Raw genomic sequence first — 17080 nt, 5'->3', positions numbered from 1 at the left:
AAAGCTGGAAGTGCAAGATCTTAACCTTGTCTTTTTAGGAAAAAGTGCCCCAGCAGTATAGACATGAAGCTCTGTAGGAAGTTTCTAGACCAGTAGTTCTGAACAGAGGGATTATACCCCCAGGGGACATTCAGCAATGTCTAGAGACATTTTTGGTTGTTATAACTGGAAGAAGATGCTACCAACATCTAGTGGGTGGGGGCCAGGGATACAACAAAACATCCCATAATGCACAGATTATCTGGCCCCACATGTTAACAATGCTGAAGTGGAGAAATCTTGGTCTAGATCTAAAAGCAGAGGCAAACTCAGAGTATTCACTTTTTTCCTTTCTATTTTTTAATATAATGCAGTACTCTCATCTCTAGAGAGGTCTGAAACTAATGTATTGGGTTTTCTCTCTTAGTATGAAAGAGCTTGTGAAGAACAAGAACTGTTTCAGAAATCTAAAACAGAACATGTATATGAATTCGTACAATATACTCATATCATAATTGCATTAGAGTGCCAATTCCTTGCAGGCAGGAGCCATCTCTTCTTCCTATTTTGTTGCCTTGTAGTGCCATATTTGATACATGTCCTTTAATTTTAGTATTGAACTGCTACTGTTGGGATGAAAAGTAAACAGCTGAATTGGATTTTGTGATATTTTTAAACACCTAGAACAGCCCTGATTCCACTTTAAATATGCCTGGAACAGTCTTTACACCTTCCCCTCTGAGACATTCCGACTTGTGGCTGCAGACTTGAGAATTCACACTTGTTGTGTATCAGTTTGATATGATTTAAAATCCACTTGTTTATTATGAAAATTGAAATTGTTTTTAAGAGCAAAGTTGTTTTGACCTAAGAATGAATTTGTTTTTATAAGTAAAGTTGTTTTGATATGAGTGGCATACACTTTGTCAGGATGTGATCTCATCTATTCTCATTGATACGCACTCAGGAGCTAAGCAGCTGAGGGGCCCCGCAGCGGCTTATCCCTAAGAGCGTATGAAGAAACAAGGATGGCAAGGGGACATTTAGACTCTAAATACCCAGAGTTTGTGAGGACTACTGAGAGGGTTTGGTTTGACGAAGGTGGTGGTTTGCATCGTTTTGAGGATTTACTCAGTTTCCCTGGGTCTCTGTCACTCCTATGTATACAGGAGGTATCCATGTTTTTTTTTAAAGAAAATGTTTTTCAATATTTATCTTCTCTTTGCATTTATAATATAATCAACAATCACAGAATTCTTTTTTCCAATGCCACGGACTGCGTTACAAATGAAGCTGGTACTGCTGCTTATCAAAATAAACAAGACAGTTGATGTTTTATATAAAACCATTTCATATGTTAACTTGTTCCCAAAACATTTTTTTCTCTTTCTTTCTTGGCCTGGTATCCATGTTATTAAAATTCTGTTTGTTTTTCTTTGATTAGTCTGTCTTGGGAGCTCAGCTAAGAATTCATTAGGGTAGAATGAAAGTAATTTGTCCTTCACTACACACACATGTGTAATTATCTGCCTCCCCGGCTGCTCTGCAAGCCAGAACTGAGCTGGCTTTGGATCATTTGTAGATTGAATGAGAATGATTAAGAACATCACTGGGAAGATTTCATTCTCCTTTCATCTTTATTTCATATTACCCACCTGACCACGTTATTTTTTCTTTAAATATCTTTCAGGTTTAACTCTTCCTTGCCCTGCCCACAACATCATACCATGCCTCTTGGTTGCTTTACCTTCTCTCTCACTCCCTCTACTCCATTTTCCCAAACTCTGGCCTTGACATTTTCTCCAATCACTATGGCTTTTCCTTCCGCTGAACTCACACTGCATTCACTCTCACACTATTTAGCACTCAAACATGCCTCATGCAATGTGCATTTACTTTATCTGTTCAAAGGGCTTGTGTCAACTCTAAGTACTTAGTGCCAGAGTTCTGTACTTTTTCTACAGGCCGAGGGCTGAACTCGGTACCAGGCACAAAGGAGGCACTTAATGCTTATTTTACTGATAGAAAAAACCAAACAAGTTGACACTAAAGCCCTCTAATCTTACCTCTCACCCATAGTTTCTGAACTAGGCAAGCAGGTGTACCCCAGAACACCTCCTGCATTCACATGAGCACACCTGCCTGTTTCTCTCTCATTTCTGAAAACCCTACCAGCCTCTCAAGGTCAGTTCAAGCCCCTTCCCTGACAACCCCACATTACATTCAATGTCCATTTGTTGGCCGTTACTCCTAGGCAAGTGCTCTCTGTACCTGCACTGTCTACCTGGTCTCCACTTGGCTAGTGTGACTAGTTTAAATTGAGATGTGCTGTAAATGCCGAACACCTAGGGACCTTGAAGACTTAGTAAAAAACAAACTAAAATATTTCATTTATAATTCTTAAAGTCATCTAATTTTAAAGTGATAATATTTTGGATATATTGGGTTAAATAAAATATATTAGTAAAATTAGTTTCACCTATATACCATGTTTCACCAACATATTTTCTTTTTTAAAAACATCATTTTGCCCTGGCTGGCATAGCTCAGTGGATTGAGCGCGGGCTGGGAACCACAGTGTCCCAGGTTCGATTCCCAGCCAGGGTACATGCCTGGGTTGCAGGCCATAACCCCCAGCAACCGCACATTGAAGTTTCTCTGTCTCTCTCTCTCTATCTCCTTCCCTTCCCTCTCTAAAAATAAATAAATAAAATCTTAAAAAACAAAAACAAAAAAACACATCATTTTATTTTATTTTTATTTTTTAAAAGATTTTATTTAGTTATTTTTAGAGAAAGCAGAAGGGAGGGAGAAAGAGAGGGAGAGAAACATCCATGTGTGGTTGTCTCTCACGTGCCCCCCACTGACGACCTGGCCCACAACCCAGGCATGTGCCATGACTGGGAATAGAACTTGTGACTCTTTGGTTCTCAGGTCGGCACTCGGTCCACTGAGCCACACCAGCCAGAGCTAGTGGCTACATTTTATACAGTACCATTCTATTCCAGATTGTCATGAAAAGAAATGTTTCCCTTTTCTTCTAAAAGTAAAGAGACCATGACATTAACAATCATTAGAATAAAACAAATCTGAATCATTTCCATTCTGGATGATAGTCTTTGTATTTCATTAAATTAAGAATCAGCCTAATTAAATTTATTTTCTCATGGTCTAAGATCTGATGCCTCAATTTCTTTCATGTGACAATTCCACTAAATTTCACAGGATGATACACTAATTGAAACTGATTTTATTTTCCTCTTGGATATAGGTGCAAGGCTTTTTATCTATATTTTATCATGTTACCAGTCTCCACAGTTAGGACTGTCAGCATTTACTGTCTGCTACCTGAGGTAACAGCAACCAGCAATTGGGGTTTACAGCCAGGGATTGCCTGGGCGGAGGATGGGCAGTGAAGTAAAGCAGGGAGCACAGGGCTCTAGTGTGATGCTGCTTTCTGAATTTGCCAGATCCTCCTCCTTCACTGACAGCTTCATCTGCTTCACCCCATGTTAAATATGGTCCCACTTGAGGGAGACACTGAGCCTATGATGATGAGAAAGATGGTGATGAGGATAACCATCCCAGGACCAGCACAGCTGCCAGGAGGACTTTCTAGTTATCTTTGCTAACCCTCAGCACTCTTGGGTCATTCTTGGACACAAGTCAGCAAACACAGGGCCTCCTACTGGGGCACTGAGCTGCCAGAAACAATGAATATTGGTTTTATACCAGAACGTCAGAAAAAGACCTGCCCACTGGCCCAGGGAGTAGGGACCATACTATTGTCCTGGGTGAAAACAGGGAGAGAGGGTGTCATATGACAAAAACTAAATCAAATAGTGACTGTCGCCTGTGCTTCTTAGCAACTTACCAAGAAGGACATCTGATGTGGGAATTTAATTAAGGGAAGCTCCACTTTCCCAAGGCACCACTACTTTTTTTTTGGTCAGCAAACCAGAAGCAAAACTATCCTAAAACTATGAGCATATTGTATTTTAGACTTATATCTTTCCACTTCCTGTTTAAAAAGCAACTTTATTAACTAGATAATATGAGTACTTTTTTCCACTTTATGCCTCAAAGTGCCAGTGTTGAAAATAAGCCAGTCTGGGTAGGATGTGGGCCTGCTGGTAGGAAGCCACACCCAACAACCAGAAATATATTTTAACTCTGGCCAGTTCTTTTTATTTATTCTAATCTTTTTTTTTGGTTTGTTTTCAAGTTTTTTAAATTTTATTTTAATTGTTGTTCAAGTACAGTTTTCTGCCTTTTCCCCTCACCCCAGCCTACCCCCCAGCCCTCCCCCCTCTCTCCCATTTCCACCCCCACCCACCCCAGTTTTTGTCCATGTGTCCTTTATACTTGTTTCTATAAACCTTTCCCCCTTTCCCCTGAAATTCCCTCCCCTCTCCCGTATTCTAATCTTTTAATGATTAATGACTAGTTCTTTTTAATGAGAACATAGTCAACGTGGGAGGAAACAGAATACACTACAATAAAAATATATTGATGGAGCAGTTTCAAGTCCTTGGATTTAGCTAGATTATCATTCCTAATTTACAAGCATTCTTTTCTGACATATTTTCTGTTGTATGCGTATAAGGCCAAAATAGACTAGACCCAAAGAGAAAAAGTAGAGAAACCCAGTCCTAGAAGAAAACTAATATTTGAAAACTCAGAGTCAACCCCTTTAAAATAATGGCAAATATAAAAAATTCCTCTTCAACGATATACTTATCCATTTCATCTCTCCATAAACTCAAACTCATCTCTCCACAAATACACAGGTTATCCTCTGCTATCATCTCAATGGTTCTTAACCAGGGGCAGTTTTGTCCCGCAGAGCTCACTTGGTAATGTGTGCAGACCTCTTCCATCGTTACCGATGGGCAAGGGCTACTGCTGGCATGTAGTGGGTGGAGGCCAGGGATGCTATCCACCATCCTAGAGTGCACAAGACAGACCCCAACTGCACAGAACCACCCACCCATGTCAGTAGTGCCACAACAGAGAATCCCTGGCTCATAGAGACATGGATGTAACTGGTATTTCTGCAGGGGATGAGATGCGAGAGGTTTTAGCAAAGACCATCTGCTGTGTTTACAGCAGAACACACACTTGACCAGTTGGTCAGCTAGAAGTAACTGCAATTGCTAACTCGGGAAAGAATACTCCAGAGTGTGCAGCTACTGTTCTGAACTGCTAGAAAGCATTAATATGCACTTTCTAGAAAGTTCAGATCCACAGAAATCATTCGCAGTCAGTGGATCAACCTTAATAAAAAGACAATGCTAACAAGAAACAATATAGAACAGGTTCCAAAGTACTTGGAACTGGGATATCTCCCTTGTCCTATTTCTGTGTGATATCATTTTAAAATCTTAAACTGGCCCTGACTGGTGTGGCTCAGTGGATGGAGCACCGGCCTGAAAACCAAAGGGTCACTGGTTCGATTCCCAGTCAGGGCACATGCCTGGGGGTTGTGGGCCAGGTCCCCTGTAGGAGGTGTGTGAGAGGCAACCACGCGTGGATGTTTCTCTCCCTCTCTTTCTCCCTCCCTTCTCCTCTGTCTAAAAATAAATAAATATTTTAAAATATATTAAAACTGGTCAAGAAAAGCACTTCCCAACTCTTACTGTGGTCATCGTTTTGCAATATACAAGTGCATGATATCACCATACGGCACACCTCAGACTCACACATGTTATGTGTCAATACAAACCCACTCTGGAATGCCAGTGACATCCTATGTACAAATCCTTGACACGCTTGACTGTTATTCAACTACAAGCCTCCTGCTTGCTTTGAGGCAGCAGTGTACTCACAGGCTCGGTTCCGGGTTTTGTAAGTGCAAGTGTAGAGGCTGCAGGGCCTCACAGGCGTGGACCTCAGAATCTGGAATCTTCTCCACAGTGTTTTGCATGGAGAGGCTTGAAGAATGACTCTCAGGCTACTCATCAGCACCATCTTTGGCTTGAGGTCTTGGTCAGATTGCAGAGAACTTGCAGGAACCTAATAACCCAGAGGCAGGAGGACAGAGGAGGAAAAGCTGTAAGTACTAGAGACCTCGGATCACGTGGAAGCCTCTATGTAGGATGAACACACTCAGATTATCTGCACACACCTTGGGGATGCAGGAGGCCCAAATGAGAGTCAAGAGTTTAGCCAGTCTTATTCCTGAAACTCACTAGTCACCCCAGCACAACACTCCCTTGCTGTCTGTCATGTCCATTTTCTGCCCACTGGCCACATGGACTTGAGTTCTTCCAACACCCGAGGATCCTTCTTGCCTGGACCACTCTCACTCCCTCAGTGCCTGCTTAATCTACGCTTTGATAATCACACCCAACATCACTTCCTAGGAGCCTCCCTTGACCGTGCTTCTCTTCATGATTGCAGTGTACTCTTATTCTTGGTCATAGAGCTCATCACAATGGGATTAAATGCCTCATCGGAAATGTAATTTATGACTCCATCTCCCCAGTATCTAAGCCCCATGGTGGAAGAGACTCTCTCTCTCTTAGTCACAGCTGCATCTCTCAGGGACACAGTGCCTGGCACATGGTGGCTACTTGATGAATAGGTGGAGAAGACCATGGTGATAGGGAAGACCTTGATCCTAATTTCAAGAACTGAGAATAATGAAATGACTGCTAGTATGTTCTCAGTATTAGGTTTTCTTTCCATTTTCTACATGTCACCATCACCCATTTGTAGGTTTATTTGTACATTGGAAACATTTTTAAATGCTTGTGTTTAGCCCTGGCTGGTGTGGCTCAGTGGACTGAGTGTCGGCCTGTGAACCAAAAGGTTGCTGGTTCGATTGCTGGGGTGCGGGCCAGGTTGCCCATTGAGGGTATGGGAGAGACAACCAAGCAATGTTTTCTTCCTCTCTTTCCCTCTCTAAAAATAAATAAATAAAATCTTTTTTAAAAATTAAAAAATGCTTGTGTTTTAAGAGCGGGGTCTCATATCTCTAAGATCTGAAGGACCCCCAAAGTTCTGCCTGATCTGAAAGAGGAACCTACCCAAATATGAACCTAACCTGGTCTTACAGGGATGGGAATTCTGTCAGTTTTCATTTTCATCCAAACATTTACTGTCATTTCCTTTGCTCCAGGCAGTGTATTGGGTGCTGGAATGAAAGATGAACAAGGTCATAAAAAGAAATTAAGTCCTAATACATGTTACAATGTGAATGAACCTCAAAAACATGATGTCAAGTGAAAGAAGCCAGACAAAAAAGGTCACACATGGTACAATTCCATTCATATGAAATACTTAGAAAAGGGAGATCTAGAGATGGAAAGCAGTTTGGTGGTTGCCAGGAGTTGGGGGAGGGTGAAATGGGTAGCAATTGATTCATGGGTATGGGGTTTATTGGGGGATGATGTAATTGTTTTGGAACTAGACAGAGGTGGTGTTTGAACAACACTGTGAATGTACTAAATACTCCTGAATTATATACTTTAAAATGGCTAACTTTATGTTATGTGAATAATGAAATAACACAGAGGGTACGGGCAGGGAAACACACACCAATCCAGTTCTCAGTAGGTGTTAGAGCTTCCTCAGATTGTGCCTTAGGCCTGTTAGAGGCCTCTCAACAGTTTGGCAATGCCAGGAGAGGACAGCTGCCAAATAGCAGACAAAGAGAAGTTGAGAGGCCACTAAAGGACTTACAGACTTGAATTTTACTGCTCATACCTTCTTTCCAAGAAGAGTGTAAGATATAAAAAAGCACCTTAGGATCCCCCACAGTCCAGAGAAAGGAGGCACCTGTTCTGATTTCACCCTCTACTCTCTTCATTTATTTCACTGCCTATTAACTGGCTGTGAACTAACTCTTCTACCCTGTACCACCGCCCTCAACTCCACCAGATCTGAGCTACAGGGCAGAATGCTAGACCCAAGGGAAAGGTGGGGTGTGTCCAGTGAAGGCAGGAAGCAGCTACTACCCTGAAAAGAACAACTGAGGGCTCCAGGCAGAACTCTTTTTAATTTGCTATTAATCCAAGTGCCTGGACAAGTACTGTAACATGGGGTGTGACAAGGAGCCAGCTTCCAGGCTCATGCTGTCTGCAACACTTTGCCAATGAACACACAGACCTCAGGGAGCAGAGATGCAGGTCACCACGTGATAAGGCACTGGTGGAACTTCTTGAACCCCACGGAGGCTCCTTACCTGCAGGCTTGACTCCCTTCCTGGGGTCTTTAAGGCAGTGATATCTAAAGTATGCCTTGATGCACTGATGAAAGGGGTTGGAAATTTTCAAACCAAGTTAAATTCACCTTTGTTTATAAGTTTTGTGTGTGTTGGTATATATACATGTTTGGAGGGAGCAGGCATGTCAAAATGTACATCAATTCTTCTTTCTATTGCCTTCCATTCCCAAATTGAAACAATAATGAGTGACTATCTCATCCAAAGCAGTGTGCTGGGTAAAGATGAAGAGGTCATGTTTTCTGACTATTCTCACAAGCTTGTAACATACGAGGAAAAACTATTTAAACTAACAACTTATGTTATTTTTAGTTACCTTTTTAAAATCGTGGTAAAATATACATAATATTTATCATTTTCACTTTTTAAAGTGGCATTAAATACATTCACAATGTTGTATGCCCATAACCAGTATCTATATGCAAAACTTTTTAATAATTTCTTCTATAAACTCTACCTATTGAAAGATAACTTCTCATTCCTCCTGACCACCCCCAAACCCAATAACCTCTATTCTACTTTCTGTCTCTATATATTTGACTATTCTACATACCTCATATAAGTGGAATTATATATATATATATTTTCTCTGAGTGTGGTTTATTTCACTTAACATAATTAAACAAATACTTCTTAATCAAAGCCAGGTGTGATGACAGCCCTGACTAAACCCATTGAGAACAAAGGGCAGAAACCCTAAGTTTCAGGAGGGGGTAACATCTGAACCATGCGTCATAGGAGAGTCTAGTTTAACAGCAAGGGCAAAGACAGAGAAATGGACAGGGATACTGCCAGCAATGATGAGGACAGAGTGTGACAGGGGTGCTTAGGAGCCAAGGCCAGACCGGACAATTGATGCTGAAATTGGTAGAACCTTGTTTTTTTTTTTTTTTTTCAGTAATCAATTCCAGTGTCAGGGGGCACGGTGAATAACCATGTGGAAAAGGACTCCTTTCTTGCTTACAATTTAAATTAAAAAAGAGACGTAGTGATTTCCAGGAACACAATGCCAAGTACAAACAAGGTATACTCAACAGAAGGGACTTGCTGGTCTGTCCTTCAAAGAGAATGTTATAATAAGACAAGATCAACAGCATGCCTGACTACCAAGAGAGTTGTAAAAATGAGTAGGCATGCTCTTGGACTTGCACAAGGGGCCATGAGAGGGTCTGAGACCTGTTACTGTGGCTCCTAGAGCAACCTGGGTAACTGATCCTTGGTCTAGCTCCAGAGCCATCAGGAAAGCCCTAAGGCAAGGCTGAGCTGGCACAGAAGGCTAGAGCTGAATTCCAAGGCAGTGTTCATGCCTTGGGGACTGCTGTGCATTCTGCAATCATGCTGCATGTCACAATGCCAAGGGTGGTTGGTGGCTGATGATCCCTCACCCATAGTAAGTGTCTCTCATCCACTTCCAGACTGGCTCTCTAGGACTATGAGGGCACAAGAGCTCCAGAGGGTTGGATGTCAATCAACCTCCCCTTCTAGGTTGTCCTCTTCCACAAAGCCCACCCAGTAGTGGACTGCACATAGTGGTCTGGAAGACTGAACTTCTGTTTGTCTCCTAAGAATACTGCTGATCTTACTGTAGGGGACACTGACTCTGAAGATTACCTTGTGCTTTTTGACAAAAACATACATTAAATCCTGTAAAATCCTATTTTTGTCATAAAGCAAAATGTATCTAAAGATCCCATAATTCCAAGTCTGTTAATGTGTTGGCCAAGAGGATGCCCAGGGGACACATTGGAAAGTAGGGATGGTTGGGGATTTGAGATTCATTTGTAGAATGTGAATTTCCAAGGAACTGGAAGGCTTTTTGATATTATTCCATGCGTATAGGAGGAAGCACAGATGGTTTCTGGTGGTTTCTGATGAGCACAGTGCATGATGGATGGGAGTGGGCAAACAATGGAGCCAGGGAAGCCAGTGATGAGGTGATTCCTTCAACCATCCTTCATTCAATCCCATCACTCTTTTATTCTTTCATTCACCAAGATACCAATCAAACACCTATTAAGTGCCAGACATCATTCTAGGTTCAATGGAGAACAAAACAAAGACTCTACCCTTGTGGAACTTACACTCCAGTAAGGAAAAATAGATAATAAACAATTTAATACATAAGTTAGTTGTAGAGACAAAGTATGTTCAGTAAAAGGTGGAGCAGAATAAGGTGAATTTGGAGTGCCATTGGGAGGGGGTGTTGGCTCTTTAAACAAATTGCTCAGGGGAAGAATTATTGAGAAGGTGAAAATTGAGCAAAGGATTGGAGGAGGTGAAGGAATTCATTATACAACTATCGGGGGAAAAGGGTATTTCAAGCAGAGGGAATTGCCTGTGGCAATATCCTGAGGCAGAAGTCTGTCTGGCACATACAAGGGAGGAAAAGGACCTCAATAGGGCAGGAGTAGAATCAAACAGGAAGAGGGTAGGAGGAGATGAGGTTGACAGATAACAAACACCAGATTGAGGAGACGTCCAGGCCATTGTAAAGGTTCTTTCTCCAACTCAGGTTTCTGTGTGTGTGTGTGTGTGTGTGTGTGTGTGTGTGGTGGTGGTGGTGGCGGCGGTGGCGGCAGGGCAACCTGTACATTGTAGGACATTTAGCAGCATCCCTGGTCTCTACCCACTAGATGCCAGTGGTACCCTCCTTCCAACTGTGACAATCAAAACTATCTCCAGACATGGCAGAAGAGAGAACAGGGCACTTGGAGAACAGGGATCACCTCTAATTCGGAATTACAGCTCTAAACGAAATGGGGACATGATGAAGTTTTTGGAGCAGAGGGGGGACATAATCTGATCTTTATACATATATATATATATTTTAAGATTTTATTTATTTATTTTTAGAGAGGGAAGGGAGGGAGATAGAGAGAGAGAAACATCAATGTGCGGTTGCTGGGGGTCATGGCCTGCAACCCAGGCATGTACCCTGACTGGGAATCGAACCTGTGACACTTTGGTTCGCAGCCCATGCTCAATCCACTGAGCTACACCAGCCAGGGCTGATTTATATTTTTAAGAGATCATTCAGGGTGCTCTACTGAAAATTGACTGGGATGAGAGGCAGGAAAGGAGGAGAGACACCATTCAGGATAATCCAGGGCTGGAACTAAGGATATTGCAGTGAAGGTGGTGAGAAGTGGTTGGGTGTTTGCTACACCTTGGGAATACAGCCCGTAAGATGTGCAAGAGAAGAGTCAAGGATGACTGAAAATTCTTGGCTTAAGTATCTGGAAGAATAGAGTTGTCATGAATTGAGATGAGGACAATAGTGGGTGGAACAGGTTTGGGGTGGGAAATTAGTAGCTCAGAGTTGGGCATGTGGAGTTTGAAATGAAATCCCAACAATCCAAGTGGAGAATATGAAGCACTGAACTGCACAGAAGTAGAGATGGACAAGGCACTTTGCATTCAAGAGATCACCATTTTGGTAAAACTAAAACAAAGCAAAACAAAACACCTATAAGTTTTGCACTCAACTCGAGGACAGAAAAGGGAAGAAGTTGAAGGTGGCTTTGTGATTTTACAGGCGGATGATGCTGATGGTAGAATGAGGACACATCCCTGATCAGAGAAACAGAACCTGGCACGAGGTGGGAAGGGAAAGATAACAGTCCTCATCTAATTATACAGTGGATTTGAGGTCCAAGGTAGGGCTGGGAGGAAAGGTGTAGGAGAGTTGGCAATACAGCTCTGGTGTTCAAGAGAGGCTATAAGGCTAGAGAGAGAAGGAACACCCCTTTCCTCCAGCAGTAACAGGTGTAGAGAGGGATACCGGAAAAAAATGGAGTGATTAAGGTTGCCAAGAAATGGAGAAGGAACAGTCAAAGGCAATCAAGAAAGGAATGGAGCATGGAAGGCCAGGGGCAAGGAGGGTTCCAGGAAAATCCAAATAAACAGACACTCAGTATAGCTAATGCTGGGCTACAATATCTCTATAGATATCTCTATGTATCTATCATACATGAGATTATTTATACTCAAGCCTAAAGCCAATCCTCTCGGTTACATTGAAAGTTATAGAGATGGTTATTTAAACTTACCCAGGATCTCATAAAATGCAAGCTTGTGAAACCACAAATAATGTTTAATTATCAAACATAATACATAACAACAAACTACTGCAGCATTACCGGATTTCACAGAAAATTTGTCCTTACTTAAGTCTATCCTTGAAGATGGAAGCTTTAACCTAAAAATAAAAGGTTAAAGTGAGAGGCAACAAAGCATTTATTTGAGATTTGAAAGAATAGCTATTCAGGAAGCACTGACTCACGCAGAAACCCAAATAGTGTACTGATGAAGTGGTGAAGGCAAGGGGTTTTTATGAGAAAGGAAAGGAGAGTAAGTGCAGGAATAGAAGGAATTTCTGTGGGTGTTAATAAGCTAAGGAAGGAATTTCTATAGCTATAGATAGGCGAACAGAGGGATGCTAAGTTTAAAGAATGTCTTTCGTTTTCTGTCATATAGTCATGTCTGCTTTCCTATTAGCTTTGCAGTTGTTTGGTATACAATGCCATCAGCCCAGTCCAAAGGCTGTGTGCCCAGGTTTAACCATTCAAAGGTTTGAGGAGTAAGACGAGCAAGGCAGTTCCTTTGGAGGACAGCTCTAATCCCATTTCAAAGTGACCCCATTCATATTAATTTTTAGAGAAGCATAGACTGGATGGGTCTCAGGAATGCTAAGTTTTCTATACTACGTGACTTCGCTATATCTAATTATTTATGTATATCTTTGGATTTTTACTAACACATCTCTTATCTGCTGTTTTGCAGACTTAGATATGTGTGGAAAAGTGAAAATTCTGAAAGCTTTGAAAGAAGTCATTCATGAGTCATGTATTTATTAAATGACAAATAGTTTGAACTCTGCCTCACTAACCCAATTATACATACGAAGAGCAGGCAGCAAAGACGTTCCCACTAAAGGTTATGATTACGTTAAAAAAATGTCTTTATTCTTATCAGATTGGCCCTTAATTTTCTCACCTCCTGATTTAGAAAGGAAGTCAGCCTCTTGTCATTCTCTGAATTTAAATTAGAGATTATGTTTCCATGTCTTGACTGAGAAAGTGCAGCTTTCTCCTCTCACCCACTTTTTTTTTTCTGAAAGTATGTTTCTAATCTGGGGTTGCCAAAGGTTTCAAAATACATTTTAGTAACTACTTAGTGTGCTGCAACTAACTTCCCAAGTGGAGCCTATCCTCCTTCCATCAGATTTCTAAAATATTCACATTCACTCCTTTGCTCACAATTCACTCAGTCTTGACTGCATTCAACGGAACCTTCACACCCTCTTCCCTGACTCCAGGGAGGTATGTACAGGCAGAGAGTATGGCGCCCTTGCTGCTCTTGGCCTTTCGGTGAATTTCAGTCCTGGTGCTGATGTAAAAATCACCTGAGGAAAGGCAGAAGGCCCTCTATAGCTGAATGTTTCCCATTTCCAACATATGCAAGAACTGTGACTGCCCTGAGGGATGCACTGGGACAGATCCCGGGTAGGGTCTGAGGCAGCTTCCCTCGCTAGAGAAATCTAGCTACTCCTTTCCACATTCCAGCAAGACTTTTAATAGAGTGAAGATGATCAGATGTATCAGTAATGGAAGTAGGGGAAGCAGAAAGCAATGTGGTTTCAGTGGCTGGGGGAGAACAAGTTCTATTCAAATTAAGGCGTACACGTTAACTTTTTGCACCTCTCCAACTTTTCCAGTTAAAATGCTTGGAAAAGGAGAGCACTTACATGAATATTAAGGGTTTGCCACCTGCCTCAAGGCAGTAGCATTTAACACCCAATGCCACAAAGACTCACTGCCATCAACGTTTGTGCTTCAGTGGTTTTCCTCCAATTCTGGGGCAGGGCACAAAACCAAAAATGCAAGAAGGAATTGCAAAACACAGAAGCCTGAGATTTGTCCCCTCGACAAAGCTGAAATGCCGATCCCCTGCCTCGGGGTGGGGCAGGGGGTGGCTGTGATTCCAACCACAAACCCTGGCATAGTCAGGGGAGGGAAGAAATACAATCGTGACCCAAGTCAGTCCCAGCAAGCCGTGCCTTGGCTTGTAAAACCGAAGTCTCAGATTTGTAGTCCTTACCCGTGTCCAGCCATTTCACAGCTTCTTGAGTTATTCACAGCCAATCATCCTTAGCAAATTTCCCTCCTAAGGAACTGTCCTCACACCCTCTACAAATTCCCTGGGGCATCTGTTTCCCCGTCAAGTGCAAATAGCCCTAAAGGAAGTGCAGCCCTCTGCTTGGTGACTCCCACAGAAGAAGAGGGCTGCGGGGCCGGGGCCGGAGGGGGGACGGGAGGCAGGGAGGGTAATGCCCCGCCAGGCTACCCAGTCCACCAGGCAACCCACCGGGACCCCGGCGATACATGCACACAGCTGCCCTAGCTCCAGGACCCGGCGGGGCGGTGCCGACGTATGTGAGGAGTGTCCAGCCCTCCCCAGTCGGTCAGCCCCTGTTGTAGCCCCGCTCCACACCGCCACACCGCAGTGGGCCCTTACCTGAGCGTTTTCGGAGCAGCACGAATCCTACTCCCGAGACTCCAGCTTGCAAATTTAGCCATCGTAGCCACGCCCCCTCGTCTGCCCCACTGCCTTGGCCACGCCCCCACCTCTAGACCATGCCCCATTTGACTGGTCACTCCACCTCCACGTCCTTACTTGCTGCCCTGGCCACGCCACTCCAGAAAGTGCCACTCTGCCTTTGGCGTTTCCAGCCCCATCTCCCCACAGTCACATCCCTCTCTGGGGCCTGCTGCTGAGCTACCCTAGGGCCCGCCACACCTTGGTTATGCCCCTCCACCCCCCTCCAGCTCCGCCCCTCCTATCCCGCCCGCGCCTAGCTCCTGGCCCTCCCTCCTCCCTGGCGGGACTTGGTCGCACGAATTCGATGTCGCGTGGGCGCCCCCCCCCCCCCAACTTGTCTCTAGAGAAAACCTCCTGCCCGAGCACTGGCGTCATTTTGTCCAGCAAAGTCAAATTGCAGACTTACAGGCGGTGAAAGATAAATACCATATGATGTCACCTATAAGGTGGAACCTAATCAACAAAACAAACAAGCAGGCAACATAGAATCAGAGATACTGAAACTAAGAACAAACTGACAGTACCAGAGGGGAGGTGAGAGGGGATAATGGCGGGACAAGGGAGAAGGGTTGTCAAAGAACATGTGTGAGGGACACATGGGCAGAGCCAAAGCGTGTAGGTTTGAGGGCGGGAAGCGGGGATGCCTGGGGCGTGGCATCGTGGGAGGGGGGGGAGAAGGGAGACAAGTGTACTTGAACAACAATTTTAAAAAAACACCTACAAGCTTAAGGGCCTAGTTTAAAAAAGTGACTTTCCTCGGGTTTTTACCATTTCCAAACATCAATATGCTATACTAAGAGTAGGTGGCTCAGGAGGGAGACACAAACACTGGACAGGTCAGCAGCTGGGCTCCTTCCCGCTAGTTTTCATGTCCACTTCGCCCGAGTTTCTTCGAGCCCGTTTTCACATCCTCTGAGCTTCTTTCTAGTCCCTCAGGCAGATGAGAGGAGGAAAGGAAACGCCTGTATTTCCTGATGTCTCCTCCAAATGAACTTTCCTAGGCATTCAGTGAGCTCTGCCTGTCTAGGGCCTGTTGAGACAACACGCTTAGACTGAAACACTGGTTGTGCCCAGCCTGCGCTCCGAGATTACTCAGCTAGCCTTACTCTCTCCACTCACCACAAGTAAAAAGTGATGAGGATCTAACCAGTTTTTCTACCCCTGTACAGAAATATGTTCCTTCCATTCAAATCATAATTATTGAGTACATGCTCCCCTGACAAATAAGATGAGCCTCAAGGAGCTTACGGTCTGAAGTTGTCCAAGTTTGGGTTTAGATGCAACAATTATGACAAGGACATTAAAGATGATGTGGCAAGTAGTTGACAAGTGGAAAAGAATTTAATAGTCACAGGTCTCCTTCAGTTGATTAGTAGGAATGCTTTTGGGTGCAAACAGGAAACCACTTTTATAGGAGTTAGTGCACTTTTTAAAATAATAAATCTCAGTAAATCTTCATAGAATATTTGCCCTTTTCACATGTGTAGAAAGATAACATTTTCCCACGTCCTAGCAGTAAGATTTGCTACTTTTGTTTATTCATGTCAGCAATAAAACTTTTATGATAGCATATTTAGTTTTTTTTCTTCCCATCTTCCATTGCATTTCTGGCTTGAAGACAGTGGAAATATTCAAAATGTTACACTAGAAGGAACACAGAGGAAAGAATAAGTTTCAGTAGAACATCATGACCCTGAGAATCCTGACTCATTTATAAAATATTTCAACTATCATTCATTTTTGCCTGAAAAATTAACTTAGAAATTGATCCAAATACAGCCTATATAAATTACTGAGTTGATTTTCATACAGTTAGTTTTCCTCATCTTCTTCCACCAATGATTTGAGGCAGCTTACTAAAATATAGACATTACTACATAAAAGAAATAATTGAAGGAGCCAAGGAAAGGGGAACTAAATGGATGGAGAATAAAGAAGCCAATGAGAGTTTTAGTATTTTATTATGCTCACCATCAGATCCAAAACAGTTGTTGAAGGTGGGCCAGAGATTTTTAAAATAATTAAACATTTTCAATAACAGTTGACATACAATATTATATTAGTTCCAGGTGTACAGCATAGTGATTTGACATTTATATATAACTTATGAAGTGATCACCCCAATAAGTCTAGTACTCATGTGACCCTTGTTCCGTCCATTTACAGCTCTGGGTCCAGAAGGAAAAAAGAATTGAAGAGGTTATAACCAGATTTCTTTCTTGTCCAGAAATCTCTAAATGGGCACTTCTAGGGGAAGGGCTCTCTCTGTTAGCC

At 42.8% G+C, this 17080-nt stretch overlaps 1 protein-coding gene across 3 annotated transcripts in view; it reads right to left on the bottom strand.

Moving 5' to 3' along the window:
- Nucleotides 1–14862, bottom strand: part of CA5B (carbonic anhydrase 5B) — a 28624-nt gene extending 13762 nt beyond the window's left edge. The window contains exons 1-2 of one of the 3 annotated variants that reach the window (XM_028523334.2): nucleotides 14723–14862; nucleotides 5808–5994 (exon numbers count right to left, since the gene is read on the bottom strand). In XM_028523334.2, the coding sequence (XP_028379135.1) occupies nucleotides 5808–5949 (142 nt within the window). In that variant the 5' untranslated portion in view covers nucleotides 5950–5994; nucleotides 14723–14862. Of the gene's footprint in view, nucleotides 1–5807; nucleotides 5995–12372; nucleotides 12391–14021; nucleotides 14041–14722 lie in introns of those variants that run through there. The other 2 variants (XM_036016931.1, XM_036016932.1) reach the window with 2 other exon arrangements.
- Nucleotides 14863–17080: the final 2218 nt, after the last annotated feature.

Source organism: Phyllostomus discolor, chromosome X, assembly GCF_004126475.2.
Source record: "Phyllostomus discolor isolate MPI-MPIP mPhyDis1 chromosome X, mPhyDis1.pri.v3, whole genome shotgun sequence".
In the NCBI taxonomy this organism is placed as follows: domain Eukaryota; kingdom Metazoa; phylum Chordata; class Mammalia; order Chiroptera; family Phyllostomidae; genus Phyllostomus; species Phyllostomus discolor.
The sequence above is the reverse complement of the archived record's forward strand: the minus strand, read 5'-3'. Positions and strand labels throughout refer to the sequence as shown.